The sequence below is a fragment of the Equus przewalskii genome, chromosome 28, assembly GCF_037783145.1.
Source record: "Equus przewalskii isolate Varuska chromosome 28, EquPr2, whole genome shotgun sequence".
NCBI classification, from domain to species: domain Eukaryota; kingdom Metazoa; phylum Chordata; class Mammalia; order Perissodactyla; family Equidae; genus Equus; species Equus przewalskii.
The window spans coordinates 2,231,940-2,251,223 of NC_091858.1; the positions used below are offsets into that span (position 1 = coordinate 2,231,940).

At 38.1% G+C, this 19,284-nt stretch overlaps 1 protein-coding gene across 2 annotated transcripts in view; it reads right to left on the minus strand.

The window, feature by feature from the left end:
- Positions 1-19,284, minus strand: part of HOOK3 (hook microtubule tethering protein 3) — a 103,287-nt gene that overhangs the window by 73,261 nt on the left and 10,742 nt on the right. For both annotated transcript variants that reach the window (XM_070598692.1, XM_070598693.1), the window contains exons 3-5: positions 8,984-9,056; positions 5,846-5,896; positions 4,136-4,268 (exon numbers count right to left, since the gene is read on the minus strand). In XM_070598692.1, coding sequence (XP_070454793.1) covers positions 4,136-4,268; positions 5,846-5,896; positions 8,984-9,056 — 257 coding nt within the window. The remainder of the gene's footprint in view (positions 1-4,135; positions 4,269-5,845; positions 5,897-8,983; positions 9,057-19,284) is intronic.

The window sequence follows — 19,284 nt, forward strand, 5'->3', positions numbered from 1 at the left end:
TGGGCTTTATTCTTATGTGACATTAAAGCATTGAATTGCGTATAATCCCTACCTTATTATTTTCTACTATAGAAAAAACTTAATGAACCTGAAAGCTGCTTAGAACAAAAAATTATGATGAATTTGAGGTAGAAACTGATAACATAGTTAAACAAATATTGTAGAACACTGGGCTTTAAAACAGTGACCCGTGTCTTTTTTTTTTTTTAAAGATTTTATTTTTCCTTTTTCTCCCCAAAGCCCCCAGGTACATAGTTGTTTATTTTTAATTGTGAGTCATTCTAATTGTGGCATGTAAGACGCTGCCTCAGCGTGGCTTGATGGGCGGTGCCATGTCTGCGCCCAGGATCCGAACCGGCGAAACCCTGGGCTCCTGAAGTGGAGCGCACGAACTTAACCACTCGGCCACGAGACCGGCCCCAGTGACCCACATCTTTAATATACTAAAGCACCAACTCCATCCATCTTACTACTCTCACCACTGCCAAGAAAGAGAAGACTCTCTTGGCTATCAGTAGTGACGAAGTTGGAAAAAACAATTTCTTGCCTTCTAAAAAAGCCCCGGAAGTAGTTTTCGTTATTTTCAAATCCAACAATGGATAATGAAAGTGTCATTACACATAAAAAATCAGCAGGCCAGTTGGATTCCAACAAATATGGTAAATGTTTTAATAAGAAACACTTAAAAGGGTAAAGTGATTAGGAAATTTTAGCCTCAACCTGCCTTTCCCCCTAACACATCCAAAAAACAAACACCGAAAAATTGTCTCAGCATTCCAACTATTACATGAAGGAGTCTTAATATGAAATCGTTCAAGTGATCTTTTGGCAAGAAAGAGACATGTATTTGAAATGCCAAATTCTAATCCTGTGCTTGACAGGTAACTTGTTGAAAAAAAAAAGTATTTTGAAAGCATTATTAAATTATGACATTTTGACATTCTGGTTGTTAATGCCAAAGCTTTTAGTTAATGCAAAACATATTTTTCAGGAAGTCATGTCCTAAGGATATTTGTACCCAGTCAGATGTGTGGTGACACAAATATACACAGCACACTTAGATCACAGGCACTGTGCTTCCGCCAGCAGTAGAAATATATCCTAACTGACCCACTATTTGGTTAAAAGAAAATTCCTTTAGTCTAAGCTAGATTTTTCGTTTTGTTTTGTTTTGTTTTGTTGTTAATGGGGAGCCCCTCAAAGGAGTGCTGGAATACAAGGGAGTGCTTCTAGATATTCTGCTCAGAGGCATGAAACAGAATTCCAGGCTATGGAGAGAATGGCCCAGCTAGGATGACTAAACAGCCCCCAAATAAAAGTCTGTGAACACAGAAGAGAAGCAGCAGTGGCCCTGAGAACGGGGAAGGAAAATTCATGGTGGCTTCCTGGAGGTGAAGACAGCAGTGGGAGCAGAGAGGCTGTGCAGTTAGTAAGGTGCGAGAGGGGAAGCGTTAGTTAAGAAGCGGTGTTGCCACGTCAAGGCCCTTCCCCGCGAACACCGTAGAATGCTAAATGATAAAATGATGATGAGAACTACATTAATGTACAATTTTTGAAAAATAAAAAAATTTACAAATCTTAAATGTCTGAAATACAAGCATCTATGATTACGAGGTGCAGATCTATGAGGCAATGCTGGAAAATGAGGTGTGCCATGTCAGGGAGTTTATCCTGAAAAGCTAGCTTTTAGGTCCAAAATCTACAGTGCTGTTCAGTATAAAGAGTGTTAAGTCTACAAGTGGAAGTGACATGGGCTTTTGTCCCTCCCTAGGCTCTCAAAAGCACGACATCTTGGGCAAGTCACATAAACTTATGAGTCTTAATTTCCTAATCTGAAAACAGTATTTTTTGTTCTGTTAGTGCTCAGTAGAGTACCAGGCAGAAGGGAGACACACAGTAAATATTTTTTTTTTTTTAAGATTGGCACCTGAGCTAACAACTGTTGCCGATCTTTTTTCTTTTTTCCCTTTCTTCTTTCCCCCCAAAGCCCCCAAGCACATAGTTGTATATTCTAGTTGTAGGTCCTTCTGGTTGTGCTGTGTGGGATGCCGCCTCAGCATGGCTTGATGAGTGGGGCCATGTCCGCGCCCAGGATCTGAACCAGGGAAACCCTGGGCCTCTGAAGCAGAGCACATGAACTTCACCACTGGGCCACGGGCTGGCCCTGGTAAATATTGTTATTAACTGTGTTTTCTACTACTAATCTTTGCTTTTTCAAATTTACCACCACTTATTTGCTCCAAATGGAGAAGTCAGATAGCCAAGATAAATGTAAAGTCAACTTTCTGAGCGATTGCCCTCCCTTCTTCTAATTGAAAAAATGATCTAAACACAAAGCCCTTTTTATTTGTATAGTACTTCATGGATTACAAAGCAAATACACCCAGACAACTTCATTTACTCCTTGTGACTATCAGGTTTTATATCCTGATTTTGTATCATCAACGTGCAGTGACTGGTAATACTTAATTCAAAAATCCATTTAATTTGAATCTTTGTTCTCAACTGTGTTCCTGAGAGCAGAGAACACCCTCCAGATAAGTATGATGTTAAAATACTGTTCAAAGTTTTCATCATTTACATACAATGTCAGTGGAAAAACTGAGTCAGGGTTTTATACAGAACTTTGGTCTATGCGACAAGCTCAATAAATAAATATGATTGTCTTCTTTTCCATAGGAATATGGATATAGGTAACATCCTTATTTTCCTATTCCTACCCTGTAATAAATATAATTAGCCAAGTCTTAACAGTTATACACTTCCAAGGACCCTTATGTATTAAGGATAATCCTAAGAATTAATGAATCTCCTAACAGAATACATAAGAAGCCATCTGAACTCAATGAATTACATTAAATAATTTTTCATCCACCCTTTAAAATCAAAACATCTACTTAGAGATTTAATGTCTTGAATCTTATTTATATCAATCGTCTAATATTTGACAAAAAAACTTAGACATTTCAATAATATACAAAAATCACGAATGTAGAAAATTCTCTATTTAAATTTTGAGTTGCACTGAATAAAAAAAAGTAAAATTTACGAAAAGACCATGGCATGCTAAAATCTAAAAGCAATGGGGCTGGAGAGAAATAAATACATTGTTAGAAAAAATTCCTGAATCAGAGACCAATAAAACTAGCCATAGCTTCAAGAAAACAATGTTAACTATTACTAAACATCACTAGAACACCAAAAAAGTACAGACAAATTAATAAAAATCTGTTTTGCATGACCAGAGATGGGGTAGGAGGAAGAAGAAAAATACCTTTAGGCTTAAAAAAAACCCCACCTTCTTCAAAAGTCATGTAAGTAACAGTAAAATACTGTGCCATCATCATTTAGCACTCCCTATCTAACTTTCCTCCTGCTTCATCTCTTTGCACCTTCTTCACTATTCTCCAATTATAGTTGTGGGTTTTCTTAATCCCTCAAAGGTAATGGAGGTCTTTCTAACATTCAGTTTCTACGATTCGGATTCCTCTTAATACAGTACCCTCCATATCTTTGCTTAAATAACTTCCCTGACCCAAACCTAGACTGTCCCCATACACTTTACCTTCAAGCACTCATCACACTCAGACAGTTACATGTGGCATTATTTACTGCCCGCCCCCTCCATTCACCTACGAGTTCAGGAGGGCAGGCATCGTGTCTGTTCCACCTGACACTGTGTTCCTAGCTCCAGCATAATGCATGAGTTCAGTAAATATTTGTGAAATAAATGCTCTGTACTTGCAATCTAAAATATCCAATTTTAAGTTCCTAGAGCTGAATTGATCCAGTATATCATTATCATTATTACTGATATTATTAATTAATTTAGCTGGACTTCGTCCAATTAACAGTAAATTTCACTACATTCAGTGTAGTTAAAAGTAATCTACTCAAAGAATTATGTAATCTTGCAGAATGGGAAAGAGTGTCATCACAATCACATTTATCACAACTTGCAAAACTCTTTTATGCTTGCAAACAAATTAGCGAAATCATAGAAAATGGCATTCTTTGAGAGCGGCCTTAAAAAGATGCTATCATTTGTACTGGTGATTTATATATAAAACATACAATATATATTACTTTCCTTGTTATTTTAAATGCATACATACACTAACTTGAAATAAATTACCTTGCTTCTGTTCACAGTTCACAGCGCAGCCTAAAATGAGCTGAAGCATCCTTCCAAGCTCGGCAGCATCAGAATGCTCCCCAATAAGGTTCACATCAGGAAGGGTAAAGTCATTAATTTGCTGTCCTAAAATCTGAATGGAGACAAAAGGATTAGAATTGCATTTACATTTATATGAACAAATGAAATATGTGATAGAGATTAATTTGTCAGCAATGGAAACTCACCGCTAAGCCCAGAGCTGTCATGTCATTCTCACTTCCCAATTTCTACTTTTACCTCCTATACCTAAGATATAACTATCTTGAGTCACAGCAACTTAGGCCCTAATCTGATATGTGGTATGCATACTGAGCAAAGATACTGAGTACTATCGATCCCTCTACCACCCCTAGAAAGACTGGATGTGTACCCTCTGAAGAAGTGGAGCTAGAGAGGTTCTGAACCAGAGGGTACCAGAAAGAGTGGAGATTAAATACAGGTTCATGTTCCCGACAGTAAGATTCCTTCTAGCTACCTCCACTCCATTTGACTCCAAAACGCTGATAGCAAGACACTTATATCAGGTAGGAGAATGGAAGACTTTTGTATGGGGAAACTGACTGGCCCCAAAAGAAATGACTCACATGTAAATATAAGGTCACTGTCTGATAACTCTACACTGAAAAAAGAAGATCCTAAAAGCACAGAAACAAGATGAATGTGGCTGTAGTGTTACGGGTGAGGGGAAGAGCAGCATAAGAGGAGGTTAAAGGGGTCAGGCGGTACCTGGTCGCTTCTGGTAAGAAGTAAGGATTTGATTCTCAACACAATAGGAAACCATGAAAGACTTTGAGGAGGAAAGTGACAGAATCTAATTTTTATTTTTAAAAATCATCTTGGCTTTAGAGTATAGAGCAGACTGTAGAGAGGCAAGAGTGAAATCAGGGTCTCCAGTGATCTAAGCAAGAGCTAATAATGGCTTGGTATGGGTGGCAGCAGTAAAGACAGAGAAAAGCTATATTTTGGAGGTCTAACTAATAGATCTGGCTGACGATATCAAAAGAAGGACGGACCGTAAAATGATTTCTAGGTTTTGGGCTTGAGCAGTAGGGTGGATGGTAGGGTCACTTACTGAGATGATGAAGACAGATAACTGAAGCATACACACAGGTAAAACTGCAGGCAAGCTTGTGGGGGAACCAGTAAGGAAACAACACAGGTTTCTAGGGCTGCGTCCATTTGATACCTGTGGTCATAACATTTAAAGGAAACTAGTTCCACTGCCTGATTCTTTTCCTCAGGAATGTCTTGACTGTTCTGAAGCAGACCCAGAGGATAAACTGAGTTAATATAGGGATGGGGGTTTGCCAAGGAATAAACTGGAAGTAGGCAAGGGAGTTGGTTACAATAATGCAGGTACTATAAACTACCTTCACAAGTAAGGGAAGAGAGGAGAGAGTTAACAGGTAGCACAAAGTAAACTTTAACAGAAACTTTAACATAAATATCTACAAACTATCCATAATACAGTGAGAAAGATATTTCTCTTGTGACCCCCTAATAGATGCCAGTTTGAACGAACATCCTAGAATCTATACAACGAAGATAAACTGATTATTAATTTTGAGGTAATTTTTCCTTTACTTGTCTCAAGTAATATTGTAAAATATTATACAATTAAACTATCCTATAGTAACACTTCAAATAGAATGAGAAAAAAGTCCTTACCTCATGATTATAATCCAGGATTCCTTTTAAAATTTTCTTTAGATTGCTTATCTGTTTAAAAAGAGAGAAAACAACTGAGTAAAAGGCAAGCACAGATCAAAATATAGTTTAACAGAAAAATTTCTGAATCAACTAATCATTTTAATCATAAAGTAAACACAAACAATAAAATTTAATAGCCTATATGAATTATTATGGACTATCAATGGCTTAATTTATTTGATATAAAAAATTTATAAAACAAATTAAGTCTCCAATTATCTTAAAGTTTCAATGTTATGACCACACTGAGAAAAAATGGAGGGTAACTGAACAAGACTTAACAGTAAGATTAAATTATCTAGATTTTCTCCGGGTGAAGAAAAAACATGCCACCCTTAATGAAGACCAAGTTCAGCGCTGTTTTCCTTAGAAAAGTGGAGGTTAAATTCTAAGGTTAGAGCATTAAAAATAAATTATAGTAAAAACTGGCCTTGGAAATCTCTTAAAGTAACCTATCACGTGTAATGTCTCCAAATCCTTCCACTGTCAGAAACGACTGCTATTTCTTTAGTTGAACACCAAAGTAAATATTTAGGAGCTATTAGATTAAAAAAAATCTTGAAATGCTAGCATCACACTCAGCATTGCAAGATACTTGTGCTATATGAAGCATCCTAGAAATGAGACAGGATGAAGGACCAAAAGATATCTCCCAACACTCACTCACTTTGGAGCAGAGGTTTACTGGCCATATGCCATCGGGGTGAAATGAAAGGCAGAATGACCTGCACTATATACTGTGAACTGGTATTCCTCACCACCCCCCACCTCCCGCCTTTTTTGACCCAACTCACATGGTTGAATTTATGTTAAGCTAAATGTATATATGATATGATTCTGTAGATCACCTATCCAGCCATTGCTAGCCAATGTTAGCAGTTGAAGATGTCCTAGGATAGAAGACAGTATCTGTGGCTATCAAACAAAATAGGCTGAATCATAGCAATGCAACCCAGTGGTTAGTCAAAGACAGTTATTTATTTTTTTATTTTTGAAGATTTTATTTTTCCTTTTTCTCCCAAAGGCCCCCCCCCCGCCCCAGTATACAGCTGTGTATTTTCAGTTGTGAGTTCTTCTAGTTGTGGCATGTGGGACGCCACCTCAGCATGGCCTGATGGCCTGACAAGCGGCGCCATGTCCGTGCCCAGGATCCGAACCAGTGAAACCCTGGGCTGCCGAAGACATACTTATTTTTAAGGGAGAAAATAAACTGAAAACTTACTTTTAAAAAAATCTCAAATAAAACTAAAATGTTTATACTTCCGGAAAAATCCGAAGACATGGAAGATACATACTTTATTTCCTTTTTCTAGGATGTTCACTTTTTCCTATCTTAATATTTTAATTAGAAAGTTATAAAAAATCAATGTGCTCATTTAAAATGATAGTTTATTTCCTATTAAAAAAGCTATCAATCTCATTATTAATCAATGGTTTCTTACAATTAAATAAATAAAATATAGGATAAAATACAGAGAACAGGAATGCAAATCAGAACTGACATTTTTAGAAGAACATAATAAACTTTTTCCCTTCTCTATATTACTGCCTTTGCCACACTTGTGACACTCCAGTGTGGTGTGTTTATGTGCGTATTGTGTGTGTGGCAGGTGGGACATCCAACTCTCTCTTTGGTCAAGCCAGCAAGCAAACATAAAATGATTAGTAGCATTATTTTAAACATTCATGAATTGTTTTAAACATGTTATAACATTGAAAAGTAATCAATTTAATTGCTTATTCTTGAAAGACTTTTTAGAAATTAAAACAGTGCCATTAAGCAGTGTCCATTCACTCTAGCTTAGTAAAAAAGAAAGAATTGGATTTTGGCATGCTCAATAGCTAAGCAATCAAATATTTTTCATCAAATGCTTGTTTTATGGGGGAAATATAAAGACAAACTAAGCTTAGCTTAAGTCCAGGGGCTTCATGTGCTTAATCATTTCCATTTCTGAGTCTCTACCAACCTATATCAAAAAGAAATGGATTCAGAGTTTTCCAAACGGCTAGCCATGACCATTACTGGGTTACAAAAATCAATTTAGTGTAAGAAAATGATCAGATGGAGAACAAATCAGTGGTTGCTCAGGATTAGGGCGAGGGGTCGTGTGGATGTGGGTATAAAAGCAGCAGCAGGGGCTTTGCAGAAATGGAACAGTTCTCTGTCTTCATGGTGGTGGTCCTCATATGAATCTACACCTCAGTAGACCTGCACACACAAACTCAAAAAGAGGGTAAGACTGGTGAAATTTGAATAAACTGTGGATTGTATCAATGTCAGTTCCCTAGTTTTGATACTGTATTATAATTATGCAAGATGTTACCACTGGAGAAACTGTTAAAGGTACATAGAACTTCTCTGTACATTTTTTTCTGCACCCTTGCCCCCTGTGAATCTATAATTATTTCAAAATATAAAGTCAAAAATATAATTTAGTGGGTTGCAACTAGTATTTTAAAAAATGTAACAGAAACATCACTGCATAAAGTAAGGTTAAAAATTTGTTCAACTATATATGCATATACATTTAGCTGGGCAGCAGGTTGCAGTGTAAACTATATTTCTTATTGTGGGGTTTTGGTCAAAGAAGCTTGAGAAACAATGGAACTTAAGACTACTAGGAAGGAAATAAAAATAGTTCATTCTCTGAGTGTTTTGGACACAGTTAATAATGATCAATATTTTCTCACTATTAATAACACTAGCAACTAACATTAGAAGTGTCCTGAACTATCCTAAGTGCATCACATATATTAACTCATTTATTTCTGTGAAGTAGATTCTATTACAATCGTCATTTTACAAATGGGGAAACTGAGGCACAGAAAGGTTAACAGACGATCCCAGAGATAGTAAATGGTAGGGCTGTGATATGGACCCAAGCACTCTGGCTCCAGAGACCATGCCCTCAGTCACTGTGCTTTACTGACTTCCACTGTATCTTGGGGAGCAACTTCAGGCTCCCTCTAATCTTCAATTCTAGATGATTTCACTAGAGGCTAGGTTTCTAACACTCACTGGACATACGAGAGCAAAAATCAACAAATATCATACACACGTAAGATTGATTAACATGGAAAAATTTTTTTAAATACCTTTAGTCTCCAATTATCTCCTACTTCAGTTTTGATTCTGTTTAGCCAATTTTCATCAAAATATGCAGGATCTCTGCAAATAAAAAACTAGCATATTAAGATCATGTAGCTATGAAGCTAAAACAAAGAAAATCAAAACCCATCTTGTATCATCACTTAACTGCAACAAAAAAAAATGTATTTGCCACATATCAGCCACTAAAGAACCCAGTACATGAGACCAGATGCAATTATAGATTTCTCTAAAATTAACTGTTACGAGCTCATTAAAAACTATATATTTTATTTAAAAAACCCTAAAAGGTCAAAAATAACATACAGTTAACATATTTTAAAAACAAATTATACACTAATCTGGAATTGACATAATTTGTAAATACCACACTAATATCTAAAAACAGTTAAAATTAATGACACAATTTTAAGTAGACAAAAGAAATATATTAAGAAGGTTAAAATAAGCTTTTCAGTTAATATTTCAATGACTTCTATCACCTAATACTTCAAAGGTCACAAATAATGTTGACTAAATTTCAATTTCTTTAAATAATATGAATTGAGAAGCTACATTCTCAGATATAATACTAGGCATTAGACAAAGTTGGACACTGTTTCTGTTTGCAAAAGGCTTAAAATCTAAGAGTACATTAGTGTGGACAAACAAATTCAAACGACAGAAGCTGAATATACTTATGCTTATTTTTCTTAGGAAAATTTCTCAAACTTCTATAAACGCTAGAAAGAAAAAAAACTTTTAGTCCAGCATGATCTTCATTTTGAAGTTTTTGAAACCAATACGCTAAGAAATTAAATTCGTTCAAGATCATAGACTGAACACCTATGTCTGTCCTGCTCTAGCAAGTGCTAAGTCCAAGATCTTTCCATAACATCACAACTGTCTCCATTCATCTCAAAAACGTAATAGCAATGAGAGAAACAGCTTAGGGAAAATCTACATTTCAACTTATCCTGTCAATCAAACTGATAAATACAATCTGTACTAAATTTTGTTCAAATTATCTTTAAACAAAGTAATATGCTATTTAGAATTTTAAAATTTTATTAAAAAAGAAAAACTGCATTTATTTAGGCATAAGTATTTATGAAAAAGTGTAAAAAAATTACCTCTGTAGAAATCTATTATTTTTGAAGACTGTATCAAAATTAACATACTAACTTTACTGTCTCTCTGCTTTTAAAAACAGCTTTATTGAGACATAATCCACATATGATACAACTCACCCATTCAAAGTCTACGACGCAATGGACTTTAGCATATTCAGAGTTGTACAACTACCACACAATCTAATTTTAGAACATTTTCATCTTCCCCAAAAGAAACCCTGTATCCATTAGCTGTCACTCCCCATTTACCTCTCTCTCTAGCCCCTAGGAATTACTAATGTACTTTCTGTGTCTGTGGGTTTACCTACTGTGGACATGTCATATAAATGCTATCATGCTCTGCGTGGTCTTCAGTGTCTGGCTTCTTTCACTCAGCATCTTTTTAAGGTTCATCCATACTGCAGCACGTACCAACGTTATTCCTTTTTATGGCTCAACAACATTTCATTTACAGACATACTACATTTTGTCCATCCATTCACCAGCTGATATACATTTGGCTTGTTTCCACTTTTTGGCTATTACAGATAACAATGCTTTGAACACTTGTGTACCAGTTTTTGCGTGGACGTAGGTTCCACGTGGGTATATGCCTGGGGTAGAATTGCTGGGCCCCATAATAACTCTGTGTTTAACACCTGAAGCATGCCAAACTGTTTTCCAAAGTAGCTGCACCATTCTACATTCCTATCAGCAATGTATGCTGATTCCAATTTCTCCACAGCCTTGTCAACACTTATTATTATCTGTCTTTTTAGTTATAGCCATCCTAGCAGATATGAAGTGATATCTTACTGTGGTTTTGATTTGCATTTATTTCCTTAATGGCTAATGATGTTGAGTGCCTTTTTTTTTTTTTTGGAGGAAGATTAGCTCTGAGCTAACATCCTCTGCCAATCCCCTTTTCTTTTTTTTTTTTTTTTGCTGAGGAAGATTGGCCCTGAGCTAATGTCTGTGCCCGTCTTCCTCTATTTTACATGTGGGACGCCTGCCACAGCATGGCTTGAAAAGCAACACGTAGGTCCACAGCCGGGATCTGAACTGGTGAGCCCCAGGCTGCCAAAGCAGAATGTGCGAACTTAACCGTTGCGCCACCAGCCAGGCCCTGCTCAGCACCTTTCCATGGACTTAGTGGCCATCTGTATATCTTCTTTGGTGCAAAGTCTATCCAGAGTCTTCACCTATTTAAAAATTGGGTTGTCTTTTTATTATTGAGGCGTAGTTGTTTTTTTGTTCTGGGATTTTTTTTTTAGTATTCAAAAAGCCCCTTATCAGGCCTAATCTCACATTCCATGAGTCGTCTTTTCACTTTCTTGGTGGCATAATTTGCACTACAAACATTTTTAATTTTGATGAAGTTCAGTTTATCTATCTTTTGCTTTTGGTGTTGCATCTAAGAAGCTTTTGCCTAATCCAAGATCAGGAGGATTTACTCCTATGTTTTCTTCTAAGAGTGTCACAGTTTTAGGTCTTGTATTTAGGTCTGTGATCCATCTGTGCACAGTGTAAGGAAGGGGTCTAACCTCATTCTTCTACATGCGGATATTCACACTCATCTATTTTTGTTTTAAGCTTAATCTAGCTTCTTTAGTTGAGGTTCTTTTGTTTTTAAGTAAGAGAAACTAATTTGAGCAAACCTGAGCAAAAAAAGGAACCCTAGTGGAAGATCACTGAGGGATACTATGGCACTGAAAGATAGCTGGCCCTCACGAAGTCCTGGAATAATGATCCAGAAAGCTGTTAAGAATCCAGATAGTAGCCTCTGACTTTTCTCTTTGTTTCTGTCCATTTATACCGTTTTCTCTCTGTACATCAACGTTTTTCTATTTCTACATACACAATGCTGAAGATAACTGCAGATGTGTCCAAATCTTCACTATTTCAGTTCAAGCAAATAGTTTAAAGACCAGCCGTGACTCAGTTCCAATTCTGAATTTCCAGGAAAATCTGAATGATCCAGCTAGAGTCTGTTTTTCATCCCTAGTCCAATTATATGTGACCAAAAGGATGGAAGGCTGCAAGTAGGGCACACACAACTTTAGGTGGAAGAATTACACCCGTCACCAGAGGGGTGAGTTTTTAGAGAAAGTGACTGTTGTAAACTGCACAGACAACCCCAAAAAACCGTCTTCTTTGCTTAAAATCTCTTATAAAAATAAAAATAGGTAGTGCAAAGAAAAACAACTGAAGTGAATTCTACTAAAATATTAAGTAATTATAAAAATAATATATATTCCTCTTTTTGTTTGAGGAAGACGTGCCCTGAGCTTAACATCTGTTGCTAATCTCCCTCTATTTTGTTTGTCGGTCGCTGCCATGGCATGGCTGCTGACGAGTGGCGTAGGTCTGTGCCTGGGATCTGAACCTGGGCCACCAAAGCAGAGCATGCTGAACTTAACCACTAGGCCACCGGGCTGGCCCTTCAATATTTTTTGATATGTAAATAATCCAAAAAGCACAATCATTGCCAACCAAGTATTGTAAGTCTTTTCAACCAAAAAGGACTCATAAGGAGGGGAACTGGTAGGTTTGGTGCTACATGGCTGATGATTACCCAAAGCCAAAGCACTGGGCTTACTGGCTGAGTGGCAATTCAGAGTTACACAGCTAAAAGATACTTATATTTCACCAGAAAACCCCTTACATTATAAAAAAGAATGTTCTAAAACATCTGAGAAATTACATACTCCAAGAATTCCAAGATTATGGGATATTTCATTTGCAATTTAGAGCAATGAATGCTTATGAATAAAAGAACTCAAAAAAATCAGTCAAATCACTATGACGCAGTTTGCTTATTTCTTAAAAGAGTATAAAAGCAAAGTCTCAGAATCACATCTGAGCTAGGAGGAGAAGACAACAGAAACAGCTGCTGCTATCATGTGCTAAGCACCTACAAGATGCCAGGCATTGAACCAGGCACTTTACACTCACAGGCAGATCACAAGGACAGAATTATTACCCCATGTTACCATTAGGAATATCAGACTCAGAAATTAAGTAATGTTCCCAAGTTCAAACAAATAGTTAAGGGACAGAGTTGACAGTACAATCATTTTTGTTAAAAAAATATCAGTAGAGTTCAACAAAGCACTAGTTTTAGCAAACAAGACCAAGGTCCTGTGGCTAATGAACTCCTCCATGCTCAGTAATCTAGGTCACAAAGAGACAAAGATCAACATAGCTCACCATACTCTGTATGCATTAAGGGAAGATGTTTGTTCTCATTTACTACTGTACTGCCCATTACCTCATGTCTGACACATAGCAGGTTCTCAATAAATACCTGTGGACTGAAATACACTGGGAAAGTGATGGCACTTTTATTTAATAAGCTTCAATCTCCTACTTGGGCAGAACATAGCAAGAACAGTAGTCTACAGCCTTCTCATATTCAATATGACTTTTCCAAGTAACAAACTTTGACTCAATATGCAGGCATCTAGCCATAATGTTTCTATAAGTAGTTTACAATTTCAGCAATGTTTTCTTTCTTGGCGGGGGTACTAAATTACTTTATTTGAAGGAATGGTACAAATCCAAGAATTTAAGCAGATGTTTTGGTCCAACTTATAGAAAAGGTAAAGGTAACCCCAACATGCATGCACTGCCTCGGTGGATCAGGGAAGTCACCCGGTGGCTGGCGGAAGCTCCAAAGATGTCTACGTCCTAATCAGCAATGTCTTCTAAGTAGCCCTTAAAATAATGCTCTCAGGCTAGGATCAAACAACACAAAGGTTAACTTTCTCCAAAATCTTAATAGATTATAGTTCTGTACAGATATGTAAATAACAATTGATAATCTTACTGAGTGTTCTTCATGAGTAAGAAGCTAGAGGAAGAAGCTATCTTTAGCTTCTTATTATGTCCTGACTCCTATTAAGAAAAAAAAAACCACCACGAAACATACAAACCATTTCTTCTTTTTTTTTTCTTTGAAGATTAGCCCTGAGCTAACATCTGCCACCAACCTTCTTCTTTTTGCTGATGAAGACTGGCCCTGAGCTAACATTCCTGCCCATCTTCTTCTACTTTATATGTGGGATGCATGCCACACCATGGCTTGACAGGTGGTGTGTAGGTCTGTGCCCAGGATCTGAACCGGCAAACTCTGGGGTGCCGAAGCAGAGCGCTCGAACTTAATCACTTGGCCATGGGGCCAGCCCCTAATTTTAATTCTTAATTCCTGGAATACACTGTCTGCTTACAGTCAGTTCCTTTCACAGAAACCGAAAAATTACATTTTATTTCTACTGCTAAAACTATTTAAGCATTGTAATATTCTTATTGAACTTCCCCAAATTAAGATGGGGTCTAAAATAAACACTGTACTTTGAATCCATTCCATTCCGTAACATGGATTTTTATTAGCAAACTCTAGTATTTTTTATAGCTATACTGATTCTTAGATCTATTTTCTAACAGTCTTTAATTAGCTAAAACACTCATTTTGGTCCCCCTGCCACTAAATCTGTATTGGAGAGTTAGCTCTAATTAAATTTCACATCCATAATGACAACAAAAATACAGCAAATTATGCTTAACCTCTATTGTGTCAAAATAAGCAATCCAGGCACATAAGGGGCAGGCTCCAAACCAAGAACAGGCTACGCGGGGAGAGTACCATAAAAGGAAAAGTATCCATTTAAGAGGCATTCCACCATTGTCCACAGCCTGACCTTCATTTTACCTCCTTTGGTCTCATCTATTTTCTTTTTCCCTCTTTCCTGAACTTTGAAAACAAAAATTAATGTCACTTTACAGGCATAACTCACTACTTCTGATCTTACTCTTTCAATTAATACATGGTTGTCATATATACATTTGGTCTTGTGTATGGTTCCTGGCACTGAACTCCTAAAACCCTTTGAATTTCCTAATAGGAGTGTCTTTTGTAATGCATAATGAGCCCTTTCAGACCACACCTGAGTTTACGCTAATAAGGTGATTTATTGTGGGACTCCTAGATAGCTTCAGGATGGGCTGGTCCCAGAGGAACCAATGTGATTAGACGGTTGGAACTTTCAGCTCCATCCCCTGACCTCCAGCAAGGGACTCAGATTGAGTTCAAGCACATGGCTAATGATTTCAATCATGCCTTATGTAATGAAATCCCAAATAAAAATCCTTCACAACAGGGTGTGAGGAGGTTCCGGGTTGGTAAACACGTCAATGTGCTGGGAGGGTAACACATCTGGAGAGGGCATGGACGCTCTGCACTGCCCTAACTCCATACCTCATCCTTTTTATCACTTTCATTTGGCTGTTTCTGAGTTGTATTATTTTTAATAAAACTGTCATCAGGAGGCTGGCCCCACAGCCAAGTGGTTAAGTTCACATGCTCCGCTTCGGCAGCCCAGGGTCTCTGATTCGGATCCTGGGAGTGGACATGGCACCACTCGTCAGGCCATGCTGAGGCTACATCCCACATAGTATAACTAGAAAGACCTGCAACTAGAATATACAACTGTGTACTGTGGGACTTTGGGGAGAAGAAGAAGAAAGAAAGAAAGAAAAAAGAAGAATGGCAACGGATGTTAGCTCAGGTGCCAATCTTTAAAAAAAAAAAAAAAAAATGTTATCATAGGATAGCGCTTTCCTGAGTTTTGGTTATTTACGCAAATTATCAAACCTGAGGGGGTTCATGGGAATTCTTGAATTTGTGGCTGACTGGGCAGAACTGTAGGAGACACTTGTCTACCTGGTGTCTGAAGCGAAGACAGTCTTCTGGGACCGAGGCCTTAACTTGCGGAGTCTGCGTCAACTACAGGTAGTGTCAAAATTGAAGGACTTTAACCTTAACTTGCGGGGTTTAACTTAGGAAGTTAGTGTCAGAACTGAACTGTAGGACACCTAGTTGGTGTCAGGGAAATAGCTGATGGAAAATAACATAGTGGTAAACTCTTCTTGGAGACAAAGGATAAAAGAAGATAAAAGCTGCTTTCTTTTAATTTCAGTCAAAACTTACAATTCCATATTCACAGATTCAACAAATATTTCCAGAACACCTACTACAGAGCAGGACAAAGCGATCTGGAGTGTAAGGGCGGTGGCAATATTAAACAGGTGGTCAGGGTGGGCTACACCGAGAAACTGACAATCTCAGTGAGGGCTGTGAGGTGGGAAGGAAAAGTGCTATGTGGATATCTGATTGATAAACATTCAGGATAGAGAGAAAGGCCATGCAAGAGCCCCATGGCAAGAGAAGCCTGATACGCCTGAGGATGAGCATGGGAGCCTGTGGGGGAAAGAACACTACAGTAAATGAGGTCAGAGTGGTAACAAGTGTTCCAGATATTTAGGATCTTATACACTATTGTGAGTACTGTGGCTTTTACACTGAGTGAAATGGGGCACAAACATAGGGTTCTAAGCAGAAAATGTGACACTAAAAAATCACTCTGGCTGCTGGATTCACATTAGACTGTGGGCAGGCAAGTGCAGCAACACAGAAACTAGTCAGGAAATTATTAACGAGATATAGGTAAGAGATGACAACGGCCAGACCAATGTGGTAGCAGTAAAGGTAGTAAACTTTTTCAAACATACAGAGAAGGAGAATATTATGGCAAGCAACCATATGCCAATCACAGAGATTTAACATTCTGCCATATTTGCTCCATATTATTTGGGTTTTTTTCTTTTTTATGTTTTACTCCTAAAAACTCCACTATACATCTCTAATAAGTAAGGCACTTTCCTGTATAACATGAGAATGTATTCTCATGTTCTCATACTACACCTAATACAGAAATACTCCCAAAATACCATCTAATACTCAGTCAATATTCAAATTTCCTCCATTATTCTCTAAATGTCTTTTATAGTTGGTTGTTCAAACAAGATCCAAGAAGAATTATACATTGCATTTGTTTTTGAAATCGTGGTAAGAACACAACGTGCGATCTACCCTCTCAACAATGTCTAATTTTTAAGTGCACAGTACAGTACAGGCACAATGTCATACAGCAGATCTCTAGAACTTATTCATCTTACATAACTGAAACTTTATACCTGAACAGCAACTGCCCACTTCCCCCAACTCCCAGCATTCTGTTCTCTGTTTCTACGCATTTGATCATTTTAGACACTTCCTGTAAGCAGAATGATGCAGTATTTGTCCTTCTGTGACTGGCTTATTTCACTCAGCATAAAAGTCTTCCAGGTTCATCCGTGTTGTCGCATACGGCAAGATTTCCAAGAGCCATGCAACGCATTTGGGTAGTGTCTGCCTGTCTCTATCTCTTTAGGCTCTTTAGTCTAGAACAGTCCACCCCCTTCCTTTTTACTCATGACATTGCCTTGAGGAGACTAGGTCAAGCAGGCTGTAAAACAGCCCACTTTCTGGATTTGCCTAATTGTTTCCTCCTGACTTCATTTAACTTGTTCCTCTCGCCTCTGTATTTTTCTGGACAGTGGAAGTTAGATCTGAAGGGTAGATTAAGATATATTTTTAAAGTATAGTTATCAGGATTTCCTGACAGGTTGGATGTGGGATGGGGATAAAAAGAAAGAAAGGCTCTACGGTATGAACAACTGGAAGGCAAGAAATGCCAACAAGTGAAATAAGAAGACTTTTGACTGAGTGGGTTTGGGATAGAAGACAGGGAGTTTTGCTTAGATATGATAACTCTGAGGTGTCTAATAGACCCGACTGGAAATGTAAAGTAGACAATCAGACAAGTCTGAGCTCAGAGGAAAGATTCACGGGAGTCATTACAACACGAATGATATTTAAACCCATGAGACTAGATGAAATCATCAAGGGAGTGAGAGCAAATAGGAAAGAGAAGAGGAACAAGGCCCGAGTCCTTAAGCACTCCAGCGTCATCAGGAAGTAGGATAAAAAGAAAAACCAGCAAAGGAGACGCAGATCATCCAGCAAGAGAGGAGAGACACGTGGAGGCCAACAGTACTCTGGAAGCCAAATTCTAAAAAACTGTTACAGGGAAGTAAGCAGATGAGCCTGCGTCCTTCAAATGCTGCTCCACGTCCAGATAAGGTCCACATTAGTATCAGCAATGTACAGATAACTGGTGGCCTAATAAGGGCAGTTTTAATATAATGGTGGGGAAAACCCTGACTGAAGTGGATTTACGAGAGCAGGAGGAGAGGAATCCCTGACAGTTGGGTATAGACTATTCTTTAAAGAAGTCTTGCTGCAAAGGGGAGGAGAAATGAAATAAAATAATGACTGACAGAAAAGAGATCATAATAAGTATTCCTTTCTCTCTTTCTTTTTTTTGGTGAGGAAGATTGGCTCTGAGCTAACGTCTGTTGCCAATCTTCCTCCTGCTCCTTGAGGAAGATCGTCACTGAGCTAACATCTGTGCCAATCTTCCTCTATTTTGCATGTGGGTTCCACCAGAGCACGGCTTGATGAGTGGTAAAGGTCCATGCCCAGGATCTGAACCCGTGAACCCCAGGCCACCAAAGTGGAACAAACAAACATAACCACTACAACACTGGGCCAGCCCCACAATAAGTACTTTAAGAAAAAAAATTTATTTTTTTGAGGAACATTTACCCTGAGCTAACATCTGCTGCCAATCCTCCTCTTTTTGCTGAGGAAGACTGGCCCTAAGCCAACATCTGTGTCCATCTCCCTCTACTTTATACGGGGAACAGCTGCCACCGCATGGCTTGCCAAGTGGTGCATAGGTCCAGACCAAGGATCTGAACCCCAAAACCCCGGGTTGCTGAAGCAGAACGTGTGAACCTAACCACTACGCCACCAGGCTGGCTCCCTCACAATAAGTATTTTTAAGGAGAAAAGAAATAACACTTTGTTTGCATGCTAATGGATATGATCCAGTAAAGAAGGGAAAACTGACCATGTAGGAAAGAGGGGAGAATTGGTAAAGTGATGATTTCAGTAGGTGAAAGGCAATGGGATCCAATATACAAAGTGCAGGTACTGATTTTAAGACGGGACCTTTCCTCCCACCCCACAGCTTGTATGCAGTAAAAGGCAGCAAGGCAAAGCCAAACTGATGCTGGAAGTGGGTAAAAGTAGTCACGGGATTCTACGGAAATTCTCTTTTACTTGTTTCAACTTTCACAGAAGTAGGATGTATCCTACTTTGTACAGTGAGCAGATGAGTGAGAGCGGGTAGGCGATACTGGAGGTCTGAAGAGAGAAGTGTGAGATAGTCATCTAGAAGAGTGAAAGGACT